The sequence below is a fragment of the Berghia stephanieae genome, chromosome 9, assembly GCF_034508935.2.
Source record: "Berghia stephanieae isolate SIO BIC M18660-M18661 chromosome 9, UCSD_Bste_1.3, whole genome shotgun sequence".
Taxonomy (NCBI): domain Eukaryota; kingdom Metazoa; phylum Mollusca; class Gastropoda; order Nudibranchia; family Aeolidiidae; genus Berghia; species Berghia stephanieae.
Genome location: NC_088368.1, coordinates 41,379,875 through 41,405,135, shown reverse-complemented (window position 1 = coordinate 41,405,135; position 25,261 = coordinate 41,379,875). Strand labels below are relative to the sequence as shown.

Sequence of the window (25,261 nt, the reverse complement as noted above, 5' to 3'; positions counted from 1 at the left end):
TTTGGTCTTTGGGGCGAACAACACCATGGCCTAGGAATTCGTCCGCGACATAAAAATTATTTCCGGTCGTCCCCAAAATTGTGGCCAGAATGAGCAAATTATAGAAACAAGAGATGATCAATAAAGTTAACAGGTAGGTTGGTAATGAAAATTTAAATGGTTGGTGGACTATGAACAGATTTGATGATTAACAACTTTCTTCCTGGTTGAAAATAAAAAGTCGAATTGCCAGTTTGACGTTTTCAGATCAAAGTAACAAAAGAAATTTCATTGATCCATTTGCTTTAAAATATTTTTTTTAAAAAGAGCTGGATTTGACATTTGATCACTATTTACTTTCATCTTGTGTTAAATATCACTTGATATATTAACTGTTTTGGGACACAACCACTAGTATTTTTTCCAGAATATTTGGTATTTTTCACGCATAGTTTGGCATTTTGCATAAAATCTTTCTGCCCACTTGCTACAGGCGTCTGGGAATAATGACAGCCTTGTCATTGTGGGAGGGGGGGGGGGACTTTTTTTTAAAAAAAAGTCTCTCCCCTCCCAAAACCCCTACTAGACTTTAAAAAAAAAAAGTTTTCCCCCCTCCCAAACCCCCAGAATTATTTGGGTCCCCGAGTTTGCGGTATTACTATTACCTTAAAATTGGTTGGGTTGAATGAAAATAAAGCTGTCTTAGACAGGTTCGTCAAGCTCATTAAGAAGCTGTGATTATCCCCAGGGTATTACGGTTGGTCACATTGTATTTAAGGCGGCACAAATCCGAAATACAGAATCAAATTTTATTGGTCTAGTTAATTTAACTTAATTTGACCTACTTTGTATGTGTGTGTGTGTGTGTGTGTGTGTGTGTGTGTGTGTGGAGGGGGGTATTGCATTGTTTGCATATGTGCGTGTATTTGTGTGTGCGTGTATGTGTGTGTGTTAGAATATTAACGAGACGTACTCACAAAAGAGCATCAATGATCTTGGACAAAACTTGTCTGTTAACTTTCATCTGTTCATTATAACGACTCACAGACGCAGCATGTCCTGTTTCCAACTGATTTCATATATCTACAACGTTGAAAAGTTTATATTTAACAGCATCTGTGACATGGCTATTTCATTCAGAATGTTTCTTCAGTGCCTGAGAGATGTGCGCAATATCACTGAATCCTCCTGTTGTCCGTTATAGCATACATCACCAAATATCAAGCAATAAAAACAATGAAGCGTTTTAAAAATAATCATTATTAAATCGGCGCTGTCTCCTCGGTGTGTTAGAAACTAAGTTAAAATTCCCTGGTTTGTGTGGACCTAAATCTTTCACCGCTATTTTCTCTTGATGGGATAAGTGTCGGAATCGATTTTCAATTAAAAAATCAACATGATTCATGATTGGTTACAAATTACAGAAATAACTTTTTAAAATAAAATGATTCAAGATAAAAACAGGTAGGTTTCATAAACAATGACAACAGCGATAATACATTTTCTCTGAATACTAACGGTATGACACACAACTTTAGAATAATTGAATTTAAAAATCCACATTTAATTCCAAACGCAAAGCACTTGTTAACTTCACACACAATCAGCGACATCTTTATAATTATACTATTATTAGACAATGCACACAATACAAGTTGAGTAGGGATCGTTGGGAGTGTGCGGGGATGAAGGACTCCGTGGGGTCAGGGATTTTTATTTATAGTACCATGGGGCTCTTCTCGGTGCATACTTTGTTTACTGTTCTTTTTGATATTTAATATATATTTAAGCAAAACCAACAATGATAAAATATATATTTATTGCCATTCTCTTCATCCGTATATCTAAGTGAAGCAAAGCCTCTTCTTTCAGTGATAAAACTGATATGGTTTTAATTTATCCCAAGTAGGACCTCAGGGCGTGCATCGCTAGATTGTCCGTCTTGGCCTAATTATTTTAGCAGTGAAAGACAATAGTTAGTTGGGGAGGGAGGGTGGAGGGAGATTGGGGAGTGGTAACGACCTTTCTTCAAGGTACAACAGAGTATAGGATAAGGACAGGACGGCCAAACGAATACTGGCTCATATAAACAAACAAAAAAACTTCCCCACCACACCACACCCTCCGCTCATTGTCACCCCGCGCAGGCAACGGGGGAAAGATGAAACGTGCCGATTTGACGCTACCTTCGCGGAGCGACGCACGAGTCGTCAAATATTAAATTCAAAACAAAAAGCAGTATGTGCTAAATTTTTAATTTTTATCAAAATTTTAAAATTGAAGTTTTTTGTTTGGTTGACATGCTAATCTACGGAAAATAATAGGGCGGCACAAAACAACTTCGCTCTATTGACCGACCGCCAGTGTTAAGTAATATTAATATTACGTCCTTAATATTAACAGAGTTATTCCACACCCGAGTCGCGCATGCGCATTTTGAGAATTAGCTACTCAACTCTCAACGACTTCTGTCGTGTGAATTTATCAGCATGGTGGACGTAGGGCTAAATGGTTGTCTGAAGGCAGGGACTCATTAAAATGCTTAGGCTAGGGATTAAATGATCAGAACAATGAGCAATTTGAATGTAAACCCTTCATCCGCATAGAAATTGTCTAAACAAATAATAATAGACAGAATGTCGTGTGAGCTCCTTGTTGGATGGAATCTTAATGACACGAAAGCCTAGTATGCTGAGAGGAGCACAGTGGTTGAGCTGCTTGACTCTTAATTGGAAGTTCTTGGGTTCAAAGCCCAACGGGGAACCTTATTTTTTCAATACTATTTTTTTTTCCTATTTTATTATTTATTATTTCCTTTATATTTTAAAGCTTATTTATTTATTTTTTATATAGCCTATTATTGGTCTTATTATTATCATTCTATCATTCTTTTTCTAATTATTATTAATATATTATTATTACTTTTGTCTGTCAAATAAACATTGTTGTCACAATAGTTAATTTATGAAAGTCATTACAATCATGGGGAAAATTTCTGAGCGCCACGTTTTACACCTGAGTACGGAAAGAGAATGTGAGCTTTTTCCAACATAGGTGAGCAAAAGTGGGGCAAAAAGCCAGCTGAGGGAGGCACCTCAGCGAGGCACAAGTGAGACAACTTTTTTTGGCAGGTTAAAGTGCGCATGCGTCAATGCAGAATTACCAGTTTGGCAATAAAAAATATTAGTTTTAACTGGGTTTGATATTTGGTATTTTGGGAGTGTTTTGCTAAATCACTTAATTTTACCTAAATGACAGATAATTATACAGTATTATAATATGGTCAGCCAAGGTCAAATTATTATGACAGCGTGACAAACAATGAGGGTTTTTTTCTTTTATTATATGCATTTTTGCAGAAAAAAAGCGATATCTATAATATTTTATCTTTTTTTCCATAACTAGTGTGGCATGTTCTATAAAAATAATCTCACAATCCTGGCATATTTACACGTCCTTTTCAATCTCAAGATGGCGTATGGCAAGTATTTTTTAATTCAGAAAAGTGAGTGGAGCAGGCACTTATGTTGGTAACAACAAGATATGAAGTGAATAGAAAAGTGCCAGAAGACAATAGAGAATAGAATTTTATTCTCTATTGTCTTCTGGCACTTTTCTATTCACTTCATATCTTGTTGTTACCAACATAAGTGCCTGCTCCACTCACTTTTCTGAATTAAAAAATTCACCCCATACACCGGAGCATACTCAATGTCTCAATCGTTTCTATGTTATATGTTTGTGTTGAGAATATTGGCTATTAAGCTTAACTGCTGGTCAAAATTATTCGCGATGGTGGTGTACGAACGAATCGGCGGTCTCAAGAAGTGGGTGAGAGAGGGATCTAGTAATGACTTTGAGTTTGAAACGAATATTTTTGGTGTTCGTGGATAGCTCACACGGTAGAGCCACGCTCTCACCTGCCAGGCGGAGTTGTCGTACCAATAAGGTCGCAGGTTCAAACCCCACCACCGCCGCGAAAATTTTTTATTCTCTATTGTCTTCTGGCACTTTTCTATTCACTTCATATCTTGTCGTATGGCAAGTACTATTGCTATGAAATTGAAATGAGTAAGAAGACATTTAATTTTTCTTGTACTGCCGCTGAGGTTAATATGATATATTATTTATATTGTTGTTGTTGCTCTTTGTTTCAGTCATCCAAGGGTTGATGGGTCTTTGAAAAATGTCACTTGTTTTCACTGTGGCGGACTGAACGGTGGGAATGTGTGACATTCATTTTCATTTGGTTACGACGAGTGGGGTTTGGAGTTGGAGATGTTTGGATTGGCGTGATGTTGGATAGTGTCGTATTTCAACACATAGTATTAGATTTAGATAGTCTTGATATTTTAAGTAGAAAATAGTTCGTTTTGCATAGAACACTGATATGATTCATGATACTAAAACGGTTCGTTCCTTTTCCAGATTCCAAATTATGATGGATGGTGATAGTGATAAGGTACTGGTCACTGACACTTGTGCCAGTGCTAATTTGTTTTAGTTTTATGAAGTGACTGGTTACCGCAGAAACTTAAAGCACCATTCTTGGCACAATGCTTGGTATCGCAATAACATTTTCAGCCAGTGAGAGCTGCTTTGATCAGTTCGGTTTGTTTGTTTTTTGTCATCTCAAAAATAGGGTTACGATAGACATAAAAATAAAAAGTAAAAAAAAAAGAAAACCGATTCACATCCAGAATTTTATTCATGCCTAGATAAATCTTAAACAAATATTAATGTACAACAGACGTTAAAGACAATCGGAAAGCTCCTACATCCCCAGTATTCATTAAAGAATTAAAGGCTGTCATTATTCCCATTGAAAATTCGTTATCCCCAGACACCTTTTTACCGGACGGTGCAAGGGATAAATGTCCCGTCCCCCCACCCCTTTTTTTTTTTTTTTTTTTGAGCGAGTCTATTCTTTTCTCCCTTTTGTTTGGCCTTTTGTTCCGTTTCTGAGCATGAATTTCTTAAAATTGTTTTTATTTTTTTTTTTAATTGTTTTTTCTCCTCTGTCTGACCATTTGGTCACTCTCACTGAATATTTCTGTTTGTTTGCTCTTTAATTAATTATTCTTTTTAGACACTTTTTCAAATCGGAGTGGGGACGAATATGACAATTTGCTAGAAACTAGAAAGGAACCAAGAGAGAGTTTTTTTTAAAAAAAAAAAAAAAGGTGGGGTGAGGATGGATGGGACATTTATCCCTTTCAACGTTCTGTAAAAAGAAGACGGAATTTTTTAAAAAGTGGCAGAACCAGGATTTGAACCCACAACGCCGATTATGGTAAAACTGCCAGGGCAGACGACTAAACCATTCGGCCATGACACCCAATTCGAAGTCGACGCATATTGTGTATATGTAGTAACAACTGATTTATTGTTGGTTAATTTTGTTTTTATAGATATTTTATTAACTTTCCTTATTTCTATGTGCATTTGGAAACATTCCATATTCTGGAATCTGGGTAATTGTTTAAAAGAGCGGAGTTTCAAATATGTCTGGGGATAATGAATTTTCGTCATCCCCAGACAGGTGTCAGGGGAGGGATAACGAATTTGCATTATCCCCAGGTGTCTGGGGATAATCACAGCGATTTAAAAAAGTATGAAAAATCTCTTGGGAGAGTAGAGGGCTAGGATTTAGTGAGCTAAGACTAAGATCTGGTGTTAGTAAGATTGAATCTCGCCTTTAATGGGTTAAATCTTATTGTTTGATTTTTAAAAATTACAGAGTGAGTTTAAGTTTTATTTTTTTTTAAATGAAATATTTACTATTGTTATGACATTTACTGCTTTTTTATTTTTTCTTAAAGGTGGCGTCAATTGGCACAGTGGTCAATCTATATATGGTCTGTTAATTCTCACAGTCCGCAACTGCGACAAAGTCCTGGTAAACCGGTGATGTGTATTCAACATGGATGACAGATTGCATTTGGAAGCAATTTTTATTGTAACCTGAGTGAAGTTTTCAGATCCCACAGATTTGGTAAATGAAATGATTCTTATGTTACCGCAGTTATGAGAGATAAAAGTATTATTCTCTTTTAGACTTAAGTCAGGCCTGTAAATCTTCCGACTTTTGTCGGATTTCCGACAGTACGATTTTGCTCTATAAGTGCTAATATTTTAAAATACAATTAATAGTAAAAATATAATCCATAACGTCAAAGAACAGAACCAATAAAAAAAAAGAAAATAAATTACTTTTATTTCGTTCCTCGAAAAAATCTGATTTTATTCCCTTTCAAATGCTGATTTTAGACTTTAGGGAAAAAAATTGTTCTTTGTCGCATCAAACACAAAACAAAACTAGGCTGTCTATCAGTTAGCTATAATATTATCATGTCACCTACACGCTCCTCTAGACGTGGATGTATTCACTGCCTGGCTACTGTGCCACAACCGGCGAGAGACGGTTGGGAAGTTCGCGCGAGTCGTCAAACACAGACCTAGTCAGTAAATAATGCACGCACAGAAGTGTGTTGGAGCTTCTCGGACCGGAAGCAGGCCTGTAAATCTTCCAACAAATGTCGGAATTCCGACAGTACGATTTTGCTCTATAAATTCTGACATTAAAAAATATATATATATTCGCAACATCAATAGACAGAACCAACTAAAAATAAAAGAAAAATGTTTTATTTTGTGTCTCGACGAGAGTATTAAAAACATTTAGACCTGTAAATTCTCAGTCAATTAACTGAAATCAGTCAATTCGTAAAATTCAAATATTTTTTTAAAGGAAAGAAAGAATTCATGAATCGTAGTCGAATGACGTGAAGTAGTTAGGAATGTTCCACAGTGCTACGCATTGCTCAAGGGCGTTTATATTTACAATGGATATATTGTCAAGGCTTCTTAGAATTGTCGTGTCTGAACACACCCCAGTGTATTTTCACACAGCCTTTGTGAAATTATCTTTTCACTTTCCAACCCTGTCATGTTCCCAATGGTAGCCAATTTTAACTGAGCCGCCAAGCGATAAATTTCACTGTTTTGTCTAAGCCAAAGTTGACCACATTTACTTGGTAGAGCCTAAAAGTATGAGAAGATTAATGCGAAAGCCAGAAGTGCGTTATGGAGACACCTTCAAATCGAAAGTTTTATGATTGCTACAAGCTCATCTCGATTGCCTCACGTTGTAAACAAACTGGTTGACCGTTTCTTCACTGATGTGGGTACTTGATTATGAGAAACAATTGTAAGTAGCCTAATTGATTCCCACGTAAATTAGTTTTCTGCCATTGTTTTGCTCAAATGAGCTTGCTGTTTACTACAATTGTAAGTAGCCTAATTGATTCCCACGTAAATTAGTTTTCTGCCATTGTTTTGCTCAAATGAGCTTGCTGTTTACTATTCATCTCGATTCTTTGGATTTTTCTGATACGATACGAAGAGTTTCAGTCAATTTTTATAGAGCTCATTTACAGGTCTATACTTATTTCGTCAAAGACAAAACAAACCAGACAGCATTCTATCTTGTCAATAATTATCACCACCTCCACACTACCCGGACGTGTACTTGTTCACTGTCTACTGTCTGCCCACAGACTTGTGTGTCTACCTGCATGTAACTAGCCAGTGTCTGTCGCTCGCGTTCGCAAATCGTCGATCACAATTCGTAGTCAGTAATCAACTAACGCACATAGTGTGTTGGGGACCAGGCCGTTTCTTTCTATTTTGCTACAGACACACACACCTCGTTCCATTCTTCTTTTTTTCAGTTCAGTTCATTATCTCTATCCGGTTGAAAGTGAACCAGAAAAATATGAATGCGAAATAGATATTTTTCTTCGAATGAATACTTATATCAGAAGTTTTCACTCGTTTGGCATACGACCGATCTTCTTTTCCTCTATTCTCGCACGACCGTAGTTTTTCAGTTATTTATTAATTAAATTATTCTTCCTATTCATTATGCCTGAAGTATTTTTAGATCGCAGATCGGACTTACTTACCTTAGAAAAATGTGTTAAGAATAAATTTAAATGGTCGTGGCTTGAAGAACAAGACACCAACGGCGATTTCTTCTCTTGCTATGTGAGGAAAATTGAGGCACCAGGAATGGCATTTGTGTCATATCTGGGTTGTGTTGTTAATCCACTTTTTTGGTTTAGTTGTGTCTATTTTCGTATCCTCAAAAAGTTCAGACAATTTTTTCACCACCCATTGACAGGCCTGCGGAAGGTTTCTCTCTATTTTGCTACTGACACACATGCATTTCTCCGTGTCTTATTTCTTTTTCCCTGTGATTTATTGGTTCAGTCTGGATGTGAAATGGAAAAATAATAATGCGAAATAATTATTTTTCTTCGAAATATATATTCTTCTTCAGATGCTCTCACACGACCGCACCACCTCCTCCTCTTCTTCTATAATAATTAATCCAAATAAACGAAAGAATCAGCGTAAACAGAGCAATTATATATATATATATATATATATATAAATATATATATATATATATATATATATATATATATATATATATATAGAGAGAGAGAGAGAGAGAGAGAGAGAGAGAGAGAGAGAGAGAGAGTGAAACATTTTTTACGGGTATGTGTGGCGTATAAGCGGAGCGTGAGATTAAGCGGAGTGGACTCATTTACATTTGGCTCAAACATGTTAAATCATAGAGGAGTATTATTTGCAATTGTTTCAGTGAAATATGGATAAAAGTTATGGCAAATTATGTTTCTTATGTCTTCAATCATGTAACATTAGCTTCATATTATGTTCAGGCCTGTAAATCTTCCGTCTATTGTCGGATTTCCGAAAGTACTATTTTGCTCTATAAGTGCTAATATTTTTATTCCGTTTCAAATGTCGACTTTAAAAAAACAACAACTTTATTTGTCGCATCAAAGACAAAACAAAACGTCTATCGGTTAGCTATAATATTATCATGTCACCTCCACACTCCACTAGACGTGGATGTATTTACTGCCTGGCTACTGTGAGAGAGTGTCACGAAGCACAGATTATCTTTGTCGCAAAGGAAGTTAACGCGAGTCGTCGAACACACACCTAGTCAGTAAATAACGCACGCACAGAAGTGTGTCGAATCAGACCGGAAGGTTTCTCTCTATTTTGCTACCGACACATGCCTTTCTCCAGTTCTCATATCTTTTTCTCTATATTTTATTGGTTCAGTCTGGATGTGAGACGGAAAAGAAATAATGCGTAATAATTATTTTTCTTCTAAATATATATTCTTCTTCGAGACCTCTCTCTTCTTCTTCTTCTTCTTCTTCTTCTTCTTCTTCTTCTTCTTCTTCTTCTTCTTCTTCTTCTTCTTCTTCTTCTTTTATGAGAATTAATCCAAATAGACAAATGAATTAGCGTAAACATTGAACACAAACAAACAGGAGCGAAGAGTTCTGACAACTTTTTCACCAACAATTTACAGGCCTGTATGTTATGTGTTATTTTCAATTTTTTTCTTCCTCTATTTGATAGTCAAATCGACCTCCATGATATGGCAACCAAGAGCAGGGGAAGTGTCTACTTACAGGGATACCACAATCTTGGATCTTTCCTTCACTTGATGTTGTGTTTTTGTTTTTTACTTTTTCAGCAGTGTAAGGTGCCATTTCAAGCTTTTTGAAGAAGAAATACTCTGACCATTTGGCTAAGATGTCTTTCAGTGGCTATAGACCATTCCCTTTCAAGTACGGAGCTATGAAGTAAGTAGGCTACTTTGGCAATCTGGCATTGTTTATGTCGAATAAAAAAAATTATATGAGCACCTTATGTAATATCCAGTCCAACATCTTGTTTTAAGTTGCTTGTTGGCTTGGGAGCTATTGACAGGCTGTCTCTGGGTGGGTTTTTAAAAGTTATTTATTTCGACCTCCCATAGTGGACGATATTGTGCTAAGCCATGGATATATTTGAAAATTGACTTTCGGAGACCAAAAGAGCAGGGGATTTCAGTTCTGTTAGTTAGAGGTGTGTACTACCAGTCTCATACATTTTTCAGCCATGAGGTTTTTAATTCTGCTAATACATTTTACAATGTAATTAACAACTTGGCATAGTTTTAAAACATGATTATTCATCGTAAAGTGTCACTCAGTTTGTTCCAGTGGTACACAGAATTATCTAGATCTATAATTTCTTAGTCAGCTGACAAATCAACCAGAAATCATCGGATGATTATTTACCAACGTCAATGTATACGACAGTAATTGGAGCATGTTCATATTATTATTACTTGTCTTTCTTTCTTTTCTTTTTTTGTTATTTACGCTTAATTAATTTAAGATTTTTTAAATTATGCCCTTCTGCCGCAACATCATAAGACTAAGACATGAAGATATCGTCTAGGCATTCTCTTTCTCTCTCTCTCTCTCTCTCTCTCTCTCTCTCTCTCTCTCTCTCTCTCTCTCTCTCTCTCTCTCTCTCTCTCTCTCTCTCTCTCTGTGTGTGTGTGTGTGTTACATTTTATACAGTTTTGATTATGATTAGAGGAGAGAATAATTGTTTTAACTTTTTTAGACCTCCCCAGATGGACAGTCCGTATGAAATTGAATTGTGGTGAGGTTGATTGCAGTCTTCCGTCCAGTCACTTACCAAGGAGGCAAATGGTTAATATTGGACTCAGCTCATGTCTGACCCTGTAAAAGCTGAAGCTTACCAGATCCAGGAAACTGAATTTGAGAAAATACAGAGAGGATCTACCTCCTGAGGAAAAGGTATAAATGAAAGCAAAGCATGGTGAACAATTCAAAAAAGAGAGAAAGCATGTTTGAATGCTTTTGATACTTCGCTCTCTCTCCTTTTTAAAAAATGGGAAATGGGTGCCTCTGGTTTGTGTTGCATTTCTTTTTTTTTTTTTTTTTTTTTCGTGGTTTAAGTAACTCTAAAATTCTAGCACCTATCATGAAGAGAGAAAAAATGTTCTTCAGTTCATTGTTTCCAGTTTCACAAATGACCCTGCCACCTTGCAATACCAGAAATCTCCTTGGTTCATAGTGGAAGTCCTGGATGCAGTTTTTTATTTCTCATAGTGGATGGCTCTGTCCTCTATCACTATTTATCTTTTTCAAGCTTGCTTTCAGTCTTAGTCTTGAAATGAGATTACTTCATTCTTTCCTGATCTTGGTCAGTAGAGCATACATGCTGAATCTTACGAATTTTTCGTAATTTTACGAATTTTAGACAAATTTCATGGCCGAATAATAAGTTTTATGGAAAATTACAAATTTTTAATTCTTAGTAATACTTTATGATAATATTAATAATAATAATGAGAAGAAGAACAACTACTACTACTACTATAATAATGATAATAATAATAATATTGTGGTTGTTCATACAGTTCATACACAATTTCAGAAATTACGAATTTCCTTGTCAAATTACTAAAAATTGACATAAAAATTACTTAATTTGAAGTTTTCAATTTGGCATGTCTGGTAGAGTCAAATGTATAACTGTCGTTTTGGGAGATGATTTTTTTTTTCTTCTTGTAAATAATCTGTTATGCAGTGCAGCAGGGAAATCTCAACCGTGGGACCGGGCCTAGTTGTTCGAGATTTCTGTGTTCAGTATATTTTACAAAGCATGTGTGATGGTTAAATGCGGCATAACAGTCACAGGTGGCATAGTGTGTTCTATAATATGAAGACAAAGCCAGCCCATAGCACACACCCACGAATTACGTGCCTGAGCGAGCCTTTACTCACGGTATAGGTCAGGTTGACCTCAGGGTCAAGCGGTCAATCCTGCGGGTAAAGCTGCATACAATGCATTACGTTCCAAAAACATATAAATTGAGTAACGACGTTTCCTGTTTTCAGTCTACCGCCACTCCTCTTCTAGATTCACAACATATTTTTCAAAGCTTGGATATAACTGCATTTTTCTCCTTTGATATTTGTGTCTGGATTTCATTATTCTGCTGTGATTAGTTCTTTAGTTATTTACACCTGAAATACTCAATGAATAAAATCAATTACAGGAGCTATTTATTTTTTTTTAAATTAATATAAAACTTTTGACACAACCAATTTTTTAAAAAGTTGTATCGGCGCATCTAACATTCTCTGGGCTTTCTAATGATTAAAACCGTTTAATGGACTTGTCTTTTAATCTTTTATAATATTTTTTTTCTTGCAATGTACATACAAGTAAAATGATCACACTTTAGAGACCCACATGAAATCTTTAAATGAACTTTATAGTGTATGTGGCTATACAGCACTCATGCAAAAAGAAAAAAAAACGTAACCGCTAAAGATTACTGTGTAATGATTTCAAATGTGAAATACTTTTGTTATTTGATATTGATATTGGAAAAGACTTAGAAACAACTCATTCCCCAGTGACATTACAATGTGTACTGTGTACAAACCATTTACAAACATACGAGTCGGCTGCATTAAAGATAGGCAGTCAAGTGACATTCAAACCTTAGACACACATTCATCACACTCCACATAAATCACAGTAGACAATGTTATAATGACAACCAGTCTTCTTCAAGTTTCCCCTGACTTACAGTCTCATGTACCAGAAAAGAAGATAAGATTAGAAAATATCAAGTAAATTATCAAGAAACAATACAGGACAGTTTACAACGTATTAGACAGGTAGAGACACCTAAACAATTTGAAATTATAATGTGACTTTTGACTGAAAGAAAAGTGAAATAATAGAGCAGGAGCTTGGATTCCCTCCCTCTCCTGAGAATCATGTTTTTCCCCCATTTTTGTCTCTCTCTCTCTCTCTCTCTCTCTCTCTCTCTCTCTCTCTCTCTCTCTCTCTCTCTCTCTCTCTCTCTCTCTCTCTATATATATCTATCTATCTATTTTATTTATCTCTAATCTCTCTCTCTCTCTCTCTCTCTCTCTCTCTCTCTCTCTCTCTCTCTCTCTCTCTCTCTCTCCCCCACCCCCACCTCCCTCTCCTACGTCTTGACACACATACGCTCACGCCGACAGACAGTATTACAATCAATACACATACAAACATAAAGTCAGATAGATAATACACATAATTTACGCTTTGTACAAATAAATGTTTAAAACCATCCCGGAATTTGGAATTATCTATGTTTTCTGTTATTCAAACTGTGAGAAAAGATTGTCTTCATTGTGTACTTCAGTGATTTATACGAAACAATTTCGGTATCCCAAATATAAAAGGTTTACAATGAAATGATTGACAAGTCCATTTAGAGACGACGTAAGTAAATTCTCTTAATGTTTGTCTTTAAGTTGAACCAAGTTTTATTGCATTTGATCGTGTCGTTTTTTTGCAATTTGGGGGGTAAAGTTAAAAGTAAGTTAATTATTTCTCAAAATATGAGTAATTTATAATTAACAATAACTTTCTTTCAACTAACACTATGAAAATCAAATTAATATCATAATACCAATTATTTTCTAAATATTTTCTTTCTGTAAATTTCTTGCGTTCATGATCATATTAAACTTTGGATAGCAGGTTTACAAAGTAAACAAACACACGTAATGACTGTGAGTAAGAATCATTCAACAGGTAATTGTTATCATGACCCCGAGGTCACGCCCCCACAAAGGCGAAGGGGGCTGACTGGGTGGTAAGGCATGCGGTCAGGTTGAGTTCACTGAACAACTAAAGGCACGGCTTTTCATTTCCGTGAGCATTGCTGGTTACACACTCAGCGCTTGCCATCTTTATCTATGAATCCGCTATCTAATCACTGTCACTTCTCATCTCTCCCAGCGCCTCTCTTCTCACCCAACCTTAAAAGGCAAAATGAAAACAAATGGTGTAGGTCAAATTAACCAAATGCATATGGTCAATTAAAAGTTTGCACTTCCTCTTTTCTGGTTTAGCAAAATGTTGACATTTGAGTTTCAGGTTTAAGTCTGGTGTTCGCTGGGATAATACAGACCTGCCAACCAGTACGATTTTGATCCAATTATGCTGATACGATTCCAAGGGATATAGTACGATCTTTTTAAAGATATGTGATGTGAATTATGTTGATGATACATTTGATGCATTGATACACACATGTCTTACACCTACTACCGTGTTTCTGAATGAATGATGCATCACATTTAGTATTATAGTTATCATTTCAGTTGCTTATATGATGCCGGTTTTCACCAATATTTTTCTCATACATTTTTTGAGGATTTGCATAGAATTATGCATATATATCAGCTTATTTTATACGTTAAATAGTCTCAGACATTTAAGTTTTTGCCACTTATTAAATAGAATATTCTAAGTGAAAATTTAATTTTACTAACATCTTTGACTAGGAAGCCTTCAATTAAAAACTGTCTTGCTAACAAGCTAAAACATAAATGGGTTATTTCCTTTTATTGATAATAAGTAAAATTACTCTATTTTGCTTTATAAAATTTATAATGATCTTTTTTCTTCTATATTATTTTGTACGAGTCTTGAATTACAAAGTGGGCAGCTTTAGGAATGGTATTTGGTTCAAAATGAATTCTCTAGAACCATTTAAGTATTTAACTTGTCTTTGCATAGTACATACTTGCGAATTTCCTATCATTTGACCAAAGTAATAGTATTGGTAGTATGTAGTAGTAGTGAATGCTCAAAAAAAAAGAGAGAGATATTGTCGGATTTCCGACAGTACGATTTTCTCTATAAGTGCTAATATATTATTTTAAAAAATTAATAGTAAAAATAAAATTCGTAACGTCAAAGAACAGAACCAATAAAAAAGAAAATAAAATACTTTTATTTCGTTCCTCGAAAAAATATTTTATTCCATTTCAAATGCCGACTTTAAAAGACAAGACAAAACAAAAGCTATAATATTATCGTGTCACCTACATGCTCCGCTAGCCGTGGATGTATTCACTGCCTGCCTACTGTGCCACAGCCAGCGAGAGAGAGGTCGCAAAGTTCGCACGATTCGTCTTCACACACACACACCTAGTCAGTAAATAACGCACACACAAAAGTGTGTCGAACCGAACCGGAAGGTTTCTCTCTATTTTGCTACCGACACACATGCGTATCTCCGGTTCTTATTTCTCAGTCTCTATATTTTTTGGTTCCGTCCAGATGTAAGACGGAAATAAATAATGCGAAATAATTGTTTTTCTTCGAAATATATATTCTTCTTCAAAAGCTCTCGCACCACCTCCTCCTCTTCTTTTTCATTGTCGTCGTTGTCTTCTTCTTCTTCTATAAGAGTTAATCCAAATAAACGAAAGAATCAGCGTAAACATTTAACACAAACAAGAGCGAAGTTACACCTCCTTCAAAAGGGTAGGAATTGTTCTCTTCCTTTCATTTTACAACTAACTCAGACCTGGGCCCTCAAATAATTGGGATTTTTTTTTTTTTTTGTTTTTTTTTTTTTTGGTACCATAAAATAAGGACCTCGTTATAAATAAGTAGGGGAAAGTGACACGATTTGACTAGTCAATTGACGTATCATATCTGTGTTGTGTTTTTTAATTAATCCATATTTTTGTCCTGTTGTGTCTATTTTCGTGTGTTCAAAAAGTTCCGACAACTTTTTCACCAACCATTTACAGGCCTGGTTTGGTGTTAGCTTTTATATAAATTTTTGTATAGCGTGTACTTTTTTTTCCACATGTGCGGACAAAATACACTTTTTTGCTCTAAAAAATACACTTTTTAGGGACATAGAATACTTTTCGTCCTGGGAAGGTTGGCAGGTCTGATAATAGTCGAGGTTGGTTCTAAGATGATGTATTCTTGTGTACCACCGAAATAATTTTCCTATATAGCAGTTTCCCAATTCAGTGGATGAAAAACTTTCCTGACTTAATATCAAAATTTTCACGCATACTCTTTGAAGCCTGCAGTAAGCAAATCTGTCATCTGCATTATCTGCGGCCTTAAATATCAGGGCGATCTGCAGATTTTGGCAAATTTCCCCAAATTGGTAAAATTAGGCAAATTTTTGTAAAAAGAAAGAAGCATCGAAAACAAAATAACGAAAAAAGGTATGAAATTGAGGAATGTTGCAGCTTTGCCTGAGCCTAGACTCTAAACACCAAGTGAAGCTGCTCTCTACCAACGACGATCTTTCAAAATCTTGGTGACATCACTGCTCATACTTACATCTAAAGTCTAAAGTCATACCTAGTCACTTCCAACTTCCGTCATGGATCTCCTCGACTAAAGACTCAAAGGACTAGATTTCCTTTGTGATGCCTAATTTTTATTTTTTTTTATTTTGGAGTAGTAAAGGAAAACTAGGCCTTTGATGATTCTGAGAGAAAGTTTCGTTTGGGATAGTCTGTAGGCGGTAGGTGTGAAAGTTTGATAAATCTGATACTGTGAATGACTATGACTGAGTTGAATGTTCGCCAGTGTAAGTGTTCTATTCCACAGTATGTGTGAGTGTGATTGTTTGAAATTTGGGCGCATAAATCGCATTGCGGTGCGGAAAATAATAAATGCAGCCTCCTTTAAGTGTAATAAGATGTCTTTTATATTTATTTTTCCACATAGCGTGTTAAGTTCGGATATTATTTTTCTGACTTTTCTTTTTCTTCTTTCTTCCTTCTTTTTTTTTTTTATATATATATAAATATAGTTGAAGATTGTGATTATCTTTTCTCTATCTTTTTTTTTTTTTCCAGCTAAGGTTTGTTGAGAACGAGAAGAAAGGAAGCTGTGACTACGCAGATGATGGAAGGAATCGACGTTGAATTTCACAACGGGAGAGGAGAGCTAACCTGTCATCACAAGAAAGAGGAAAGGAAGAGTTCCGCTCTTACATCTGGTCATCTGCTGTCCATCGTTTTAAAAAACTATTAGGATCAGATTAGAACTTTCTTAATGGAAAGCATCTTATTAGGGCAACTCATCGTCAACAGGCAACTGCGCTTAATGCACTCAGGATAGCTTATATATCCTCACTGTCTACCAAAGGTTTGCTGGCTGTCCTTATAACAGTCAACAGTGTTGGGCGGTTGAAGCCACTTTGCAATAATGCAACCTTCAATGTCTATGGATTATAGTACAAGTTGCAATCACGGTGATGAATAAATGCTTCCTAAGACATTATGGTGTCCACAAGAGCAATGTGTGAAAACTTTACAAACTAAAATAAGGAAATTTCCACAGATTGTGTTGTGTTATGAAGAAAATTCTGTAATTCTTTTTTAGGTTAAAACAGTGTGGAGTAAAGTTTAGTGCCAAGAAAAGACTAGGCTTATCGGGCTGCAAAACAGTTTTAGAAAATTCTTAGGGGTTTGTATAGTATTCTTTCCTTTTTTCTTAAGCAGCCGAAAAACTTTTTAAGTCTTATGTAAATTCACTTATCTTCAATGCTTATGTGAAGAATGTATAAACACCATGCTATAGATTAAAATGTTAGGACAGTTTTGTGGAGGGAGGGGGAGTGTTAAATGTAAATGTCCTTGTAGAGATGACTGTGAGAACATGTTTATTTTTTAAATATTTCCTTGTATTTTGATCAGTGATGATAATCTTCCGGGATTTTGGGATTTTCTTCGAAATGTCCTGTGGCTCCGCAGTAGATGGATGACTGGGTGGGATATGACCTAAATGTGTTGCAAGCCCTGTAAAAAAAAATTAAAAACAAAACTAGTCTTGAGTCCTTGGCTGGGATGGAAACAAGTCGAATGTATAGTTAAAGTTTTGGGAGATGATATTTTTTTCCTTGTAAATCATCTCTCTGTTATGTCCTGTATTTTTTTTTTGTGGTTATTAATGGTATCAGTTTATTTTTTGGTTCCATTTACCTTTTCTTTTCTTTTTTTTCCACTTTCGTGTAGATTGTCCTCAAATTGTGTGATTTATTGGCGAAAGCCTAAGATTGAATAAACTTTGATGTTTTAAAAATATTTTTAACATATGATTTGTAAACATTTGAGTGTATTCCTCTTAGTAGGGACCTGTGCTGGTGTTTGGGTGAGACTTTCAGGTGTTCTCAAACTAATTACACTGATACTGTGCTCTTGGAATCTACATCTGTTCCCTATTTGAGCGATTTCCCCTATGTCTTACTTTTTCCTTTAGTCTTTTTAATTGTACATCTAGAATATTTTTCTGGGTGGGGATCCTGACCTCCCATAGCGGGCAGGGAGGTACATACTGTGTCTTCTATCCCCTTATATCTGTTATCCAACATGCTTTCTGTCTTTGTCTCGGAATGAGATTACTTGGTTTTGTCCTGGCACTGGCCGGAATCCTAGCTGGGAGGGAAACAGTCAAATGCAGTTATTGTTTTGGGAGATGATATTTTTTTCCTTGTAAATCATCTCTGTTCAGGGGTGTCAGAATTCCGCGATTTTCCGCGGTTGGCCGCATTTTCGATTTTCCGCGGTTGACCGCGTTTCCGATTTTCCGCGGTTGGCCGCGTTTTTGATTTTCAGAGGTTGGCCGCCATTTTCGATTTTTCGCGGTTGGCTGCCAATTTCGATGTTCCGCGCTTCGCGGATATCTGCTTTTATTTCGTTTCGTTGCTATCCATGGGGATAACTTTTTGGAATCTAATGACAAAGAAAAAGTAGATCCAAAACATTAACTTCCGGAGTAACGAAAAACGAAATTCGGGCTTTATAAATAAAGCGTACACTGATCATCAAGGTTTATTCTGTTTAATTTTCTGTTGTGGAAGCGTGGACTCTTGGATTTTAAAAAAGCGTGTACTTGTTTTTCTGAATTATTTTGTGAATTACAACTCTTTCCTTTTTTGTGTGTGTAGCAACGTTTACCGTCATTAAAATAAAATGGTATTCGAATTTCTGAAAAAGGGCGAGGAAGCCTTAATTCAGGAGATCGACAAAACGTGCAAAAACAAATGGAAATTTTCTTGGCTGGATCAACAGGTTAGTGTGGAGACGGTGGGTGTTGTAAAGATAGGAGACAGCATTGGGAAGATTAATTTGAGTGGAAAGGCAAGATGCGAGTGGTGCAATTCCCTGTTGTCATACAGTGGCAAGGGGCTTAGTACTTTAAAAGAACATGTAAAAACAGAGACACATGTAAAGAACATAAAGTTGAGACAGTCCAACTACGGATTGGGAAGTTTTGCTATGGCCTCCTCAGCAAAGAAACTTTTCCCTATTTTTGCAAAACCCCAATTGCAGAAACCGTCTTCAGTGATAGAGGAAACTACTGGGAATCAGGATCCAAGTCCAAGTGTTAGTAGTGAGGTACTCATGCCTCGAATCCCCTATTCAGATAGAGTGAGCACAATGGAGGCCATGATTGTTGCATACATGGCAGAAAACTCGTTGCCCTTGACTATGGCTGCAGGCTTAGTAGACTTTGCTAAGGCGTGTAGTCGAGATCTCCAGGCTTTGTCTGGTGTTCGCCTTGGAAAGTCTTCTGCTGCTTATAAGATTAAGTTTGGTGTGGCAAAAACTATAAAGGAGGCTCTTGTCGAGGATTTGAAGAGTACACCATTCTCTTTAAATATTGATGAGGCCACCAGCACAAATAATAAAAAGGTGTTGTCAATTCTTGTTAGTTACACAAAAGAGACGGAGGTAAGGATTCATCATCTTGCATCGGTGGAACTTTTAAGGGCGACATCTTCAAATATTTATGAAGCCATTTGTTGTGCTTTTGATCGGAATGAACTGCCATGGGACAACCTTGTTTCTGTCCTAAGTGATAGCTGTGCTGTCATGAGAGGCCATATTTCAGGAGTGGAAACTCGAATTCGTCAGGAAAAGGCACCCCATTTATTAGATGTTGATGGTGATTCTTGTCACCATATGCAAATAATAGCCCAGAGTTTTTGTTCACCCTTTGAGCGAAAATTACAATGCCTATTTTCTGACTTGTACACTGACTTTAAATGGTGTAGTGAACACAAGTCGAGCCTAAAAGAACTTTGTGACATCTTGAAAGTATCTTTCACTGTGCCTCAAATGTATGCAGGTACTAGGTGGTTGTCTAGGTATGACAGAGCTTTAGAAACAGTCAGGATGTTTGATGCGTATCAACTTTTTTACTTTTTTTTTTCCTGAATGTAATTGATAAAAAGGCTTATCGCCCAGTCATCAAATCCCTGTTGAAGAAGTATGAACTATCTAGTTCTGCAAGAAAGCAGGTGCATGAGATTTTGGAGAATTTAACAGGGAGGAGGATGACGGTTGAAGGCAGGACAAGGAAAGATAGGATTATCAAGGCTATCTTTCACACCTCGAGTGATACCATGCTTCAGTTGGAGTTGTTTACGTCTGTTTTACCCATCTTTAAGCAATATGTCAGTTTTTTTCAGACAACCACTCCCATGGTTCATAAATTATCAGATTTCCAGATGTCTGCTGTTAAAAAATTCTTGACATGCTTTATGAGACCAGAAAATATAACCAACAACCTGTTGAAGACAGAAATCTGCAATCCCTCCTCTCAATTACCCCTTACCGACATATTTGTAGGCCATCCATCTGTGGAAGCATCATTAACCTTTAGAGAAAAGGCTTTGCAGGGATATATAGCAGCAGCCAAGGCCATGTTCAAAAAATTGCCTCTTAACAGCCCAACTTTGGTATCTTTGTCAGCTCTTGACCCCAGTTTGACAAATCACACTGCTGTCAAAAAGAACTTGGATAGGTTGGTTGGGATGTCGCACTTTATTTTGTCTAAAAGTAACAGTGATGCATGTCTTGATGAGGTGAGGGCTTACGTAAATGACGACAAGTTGCCCGATTATAACGACGATGAAGGAAGAGTGGATTGGTGGTAGACTCAAGATAGCCTAGTCAGGAAGTACCCTAATTTGACAAAAGTTGCTTCTGCTATGCTTTCCATTTTTCATGGACCTCAAGTTGAGTCAACATTTTCAGTTATGTCTAGAATAATTACAAATCAAACTGCAAGCACAACAATACCATTCTTAAGTGCTATACAAACCATAAAGTATGAGTTGCGTTTACATAAAGCGACAGCTCTATCCTATTTTGAAAGAAAGAAGCCATCGACTGATGCTGTTAGTCTGTCTCTTTGTCGGAACATGAAAACCGCATTTTGCAACTATGAAAAGGAAAGAAAAGCCGATCAAGCCAGACGGGAGATGAAGCAGAAAGCCATGGAGAGAGTTAAAAAATCATCATCAACAACCACCGCTTCTGCTGTTGTTAAGAGAGCCCTGATTGTGACTGCAAAGAAACGCCAATTAGATCATCATACGACTAAATGCAGTCAACCCCTTGCAAAGAAAAGAAAATTGTCCAACCTATAATGAATGTCTTATTCTTGCATCAATTCCCCCTTAACCTCTCAGTTCCCACCAACACCATTCATTCAACAGCTTCTTTTATATTGTTATTACCACCTCCCCATCAACAGCATCAGTTATTTTGTTATTACCACCTCCCCATCAACAGCATCAGTTATTTTGTTATTACCACCTCCCCATCAACAGCATCAGTTATTTTGTTATTACCACCTCCCCACCAACAGCATCAGTTATTTTGTTATTACCACCTCCCCATCAACAGCATCAGTTATTTTGTTATTACCACCTCCCCACCAACAGCATCTTTGTTATTACCACCTCCCCACCAACAGCATCAGTTATTTTGTTATTACCACCTCCCCATCAATAGCATCAGTTATTTTGTTATTTTCACCTCCCCATCAACAGCATCAGTTATTTTGTTATTACCACCCTCAAATCAGCTGCATCATTTTTGTTATTGATACCACCCTTTGAACTGCATCTATTACTTTGTTATTACCCCTCCACATCAACTGCATAAGTTGCTACCACCCTCTTTCCATTTTCAACTATAGCAGTTGTTACACCTCATCTTTCAACTGCATCAGTTGCTACAGCCCCTCTCCTTTCAACAACTTTAGTTGCTACCATCCCATTAACTGCCTCAGTTACTACCACCTGCCTTAGCCATCAACTACCACCTGCCTCAACAATCAACTACCACCTGCCTTAGCCATCAACTACAAACCTGCCTCAACAATCAACTACCACCTGCCTCAACAATCAACAACCACCTGCCTCAACAATCAACTACCACCTGCCTCAACAATCAACTACCACCTGCCTCAACAATCAACTACCACTTGCCTCAACAATCAACTACCACCTGCCTCAACAATCAACTACCACCTGCCTCAACAATCAACTACCACCTGCCTCAACAATCAACTACCACTTGCCTCAACAATCAACTACCACCTGCCTCAACAATCAACTACCACTTGCCTCAAACCATCAACTACCACCTGCCTCAACAATCAACTACCACCTGCCTTAGCCATCAACAACCACTTGCCTCAACAATCAACTACCACCTGCCTCAACAATCAACTACCACTTGCCTCAACAATCAACTACCACCTGCCTCAACAATCAACTACCACCTGCCTCAACAATCAACTACCACTTGCCTCAACCATCAACTACCACTTGCCTCAACAATCAACTATCACCTGCCTCAACAATCAACTACCACTTGCCTCAACCATCAACTACCACTTGCCTCAACCATCAACTACCACCTGCCTCAACAATCAACTACCACTTGCCTCAACAATCAACTACCACTTGCCTCAACCATCAACTACCACCTGCCTCAACAATCAACTACCACCTGCCTCAACAATCAACTACCACCTGCCTCAACAATCAACTACCACCTGCCTCAACAATCAACTACCACTTGCCTCAACAATCAACTACCACCTGCCTTAGCCATCAACTACCACCTGCCTCAACAATCAACTACCACTTGCCTCAACAATCAACTACCACCTGTCTCAGCCATCAACAACCACCTGTCTCAGCCATCAACTACCACTTGTCTCTGCCATCAGACACCACTACCTATCTCTCCAAAAATTCTCACCTTTCAGGTAAGTGTCAAACCATATACTTGAATCAAAGTAATGAAGTGTTCCTTTAGAATATTCCACATTATTCACTCTTTCCCATGGGTTTGTCATATGGTGTGAATGGCTCGTCATGCTTTCGCGTGTCTTTGTATGAATTTCGAAAAAGTTCAGGGGTTGCAACAATTTCACTCTGACACCCCTGTCTGTTATGTATTATTATTTTTATTTTGAATTTATAATGTAAGCATTTGAGTGTGTTCTTCTTTGTTGGATTTTGTGCTTGTGTCTGGATGAGACTTGTAGGTGATTTCAAACTAAGTACATTGGTGGTGTGCTCTTGGAATCTACATCTGATCCCTATTTGTTCTCAATTCCCCTTTGTCTTACTTTTTCTTGGGTGCTTTAATTGTAATTCTAGAACTTTTCACTATCCCATTTTCTTCCTTTTTACTGGCGCTGGTATAACCTAAATGTGTTGCAAGCGCCGTAAAACCCTTAAAAACAAAAAAACAAAAACAATATTTTTACTGTCCAATTTTCTTCCTTTTTACTAGTGCTGATATGACCTAAATGTGTTGCACGTGCCGTAAAACCCTAAAAAATAAAAAAAAAACAATTTAGCCTACTACTACTATGGCTGGATATGACAGTCCATTGTCGAGTACTTTACTCCTTCAAATGCCAATTTTGGTTGGCAATTCTCTATAGTGACTTTTTTTCTGGTCTCAAGAATGTCATTATTGAGATGTACTGTATATACATTGTCTCATGTGCGTTTTTTTTTCCTCGTATTAAATGTTATGCTTACTATGATATGCCATAGAAACAATATGCCACATGAATTTGTTTATTGGTTGTGTCGAGTATCTCGGATATGTAGTCTTGTACGTTAAAATGATACTTGAATTTTGTCATGCTTTTTTATCCATGATTATTTCTGTTGATTCCAGTTGTTTGACCTGAATAAAATTATGATGATAGCTCTATCATTCCTTGTTTTCTTTGATGTTTCATTTTTCTTTCAACACTTTTACAGTGTCAGTGTCATCAATGGCCATATGGGCAGATCACTTGCTGTGTTTTCTATCCTCCTATATGTTTTCGGTGTTGCTTTATATATTTGTCTTGGAATGGGATTACTTGGTTTTGTGCTGGAATCCTTGGCTGTGACTAACAGTGTGAGTGAAACAGTCAAATGCCTTGTGTTAGTTTTGGGATGTGATATTTTTTTTTCAATGTAAATCATCTCCGTTATGTACTTTTATATTTTGGTTTGAATATATTTATAATGATTTGTAAACATTTGAATGTATTCCTCTTAATGAGATACAGTACTTGGGTCTGGAAGAGACATTAAGTAAGGTGATCTTAAACTTAGCATACACTGTTGTGTGCTCTTGGAATCTACATATGTTCCTATTTGAACTATTCTCCTTTGTCTTACTTTTTCTCCTGTACTTTCAATTGGAAATCTAGCAATTTTGACTATCCAATTTTCTTCCTTTTTACTTGCTCCGAAATGAGCTAAATATGTCGCAAACGCAGTAAAACCCTTACAGACAATCAATACTTTTGTCTTACTTTTTCTTGTGCTTTCAGTTGTAAATCTATAGTTTTTTTGACTACCCCATGTATCTACCTCTTTACTGGTGCCGTTCGCAGCTTTTTGTCTTTGGAATGAGATGAATTCCTCTTTATGGGGACCTGTGCTTGTGTTTGGATGAGACATAATACTCATGTGATCTCAAGCTAAGTACATTGATGATAGTGTGCTCTTGGAATCTAGATTTGTTCCGTTTTGAACCATTCATTTGTCTTGCTTTTTCTTCCTCTTTACTGGCCCCGAAATGACATAAACGTTTTGCAAACGCCGTACCACCCTTACAAAATCATACATTGCGATGGTCAATCGCCTATGCCTCTTTAACTCGTTGCCTGACACTTCCTTAAAAACTTAAAATGACCTGGTATTACACGATTATCATAAGAGAGTTGTTAGTCGTGCTCAAGGAAACGAAACTTTGCCGTGAACCATGTGTGAGTTACTTGTGAGAGTCTGTTTCTGGGCCCGTTTTCATGAGCGTGGGCCTGATTTATTTACTTACAAGTCTAGAAAATGACTAGCTAATATTAAGCCTAAATGAAGCAAGTGACCAACAAAATCTGATTTCATGAACGCTTTCTAGTCTCGGACTAGCTAGTCTCTTGCCTAGAACTAGAAGTGGGCTTTGTCAGGACGGTGACCAATTCCTGATTTTGTGCGGGTAACACCCGCTCTCCAGTACACGACGGCAGGTAATAGCTATACCCGTCTTCATACTTTCAACGCAAAAGATTTCCAAAGAGGAATTAGCAACACATCCGGTATAGATTGTATGCGCTTGGCTAAGAAGCTCACAACATTGCCATCCGGAAGGATAAGGGACCGACACACAACTATGTGTAACCATGAACATTTAGTCTGGTTCATACACTTTAG

The 25,261-nt window shown here is 36.9% G+C and overlaps 1 protein-coding gene across 6 annotated transcripts; it reads left to right on the top strand.

The window, feature by feature from the left end:
- On the top strand, positions 1-23,768 carry LOC144980256 (uncharacterized). Of its 6 annotated transcripts, none has more exons than XM_078927883.1 (5): positions 1-133; positions 5,802-5,974; positions 9,566-9,674; positions 10,489-10,685; positions 16,587-23,768. In XM_078927883.1, exon 5 carries the CDS (start codon positions 18,705-18,707, stop codon positions 19,950-19,952), a length of 1,248 nt encoding a protein of 415 aa, XP_078784009.1. In that variant the 5' UTR covers positions 1-133; positions 5,802-5,974; positions 9,566-9,674; positions 10,489-10,685; positions 16,587-18,704; the 3' UTR covers positions 19,953-23,768. The 6 variants fall into 6 exon arrangements, with proteins under 6 accessions (XP_078784009.1, XP_078784006.1, XP_078784005.1 ...); XM_078927880.1 differs by lacking the exon at positions 1-133 and adding an exon at positions 3,436-3,488; XM_078927879.1 differs by lacking the exon at positions 1-133 and adding an exon at positions 4,012-4,050.
- Positions 23,769-25,261: the final 1,493 nt, after the last annotated feature.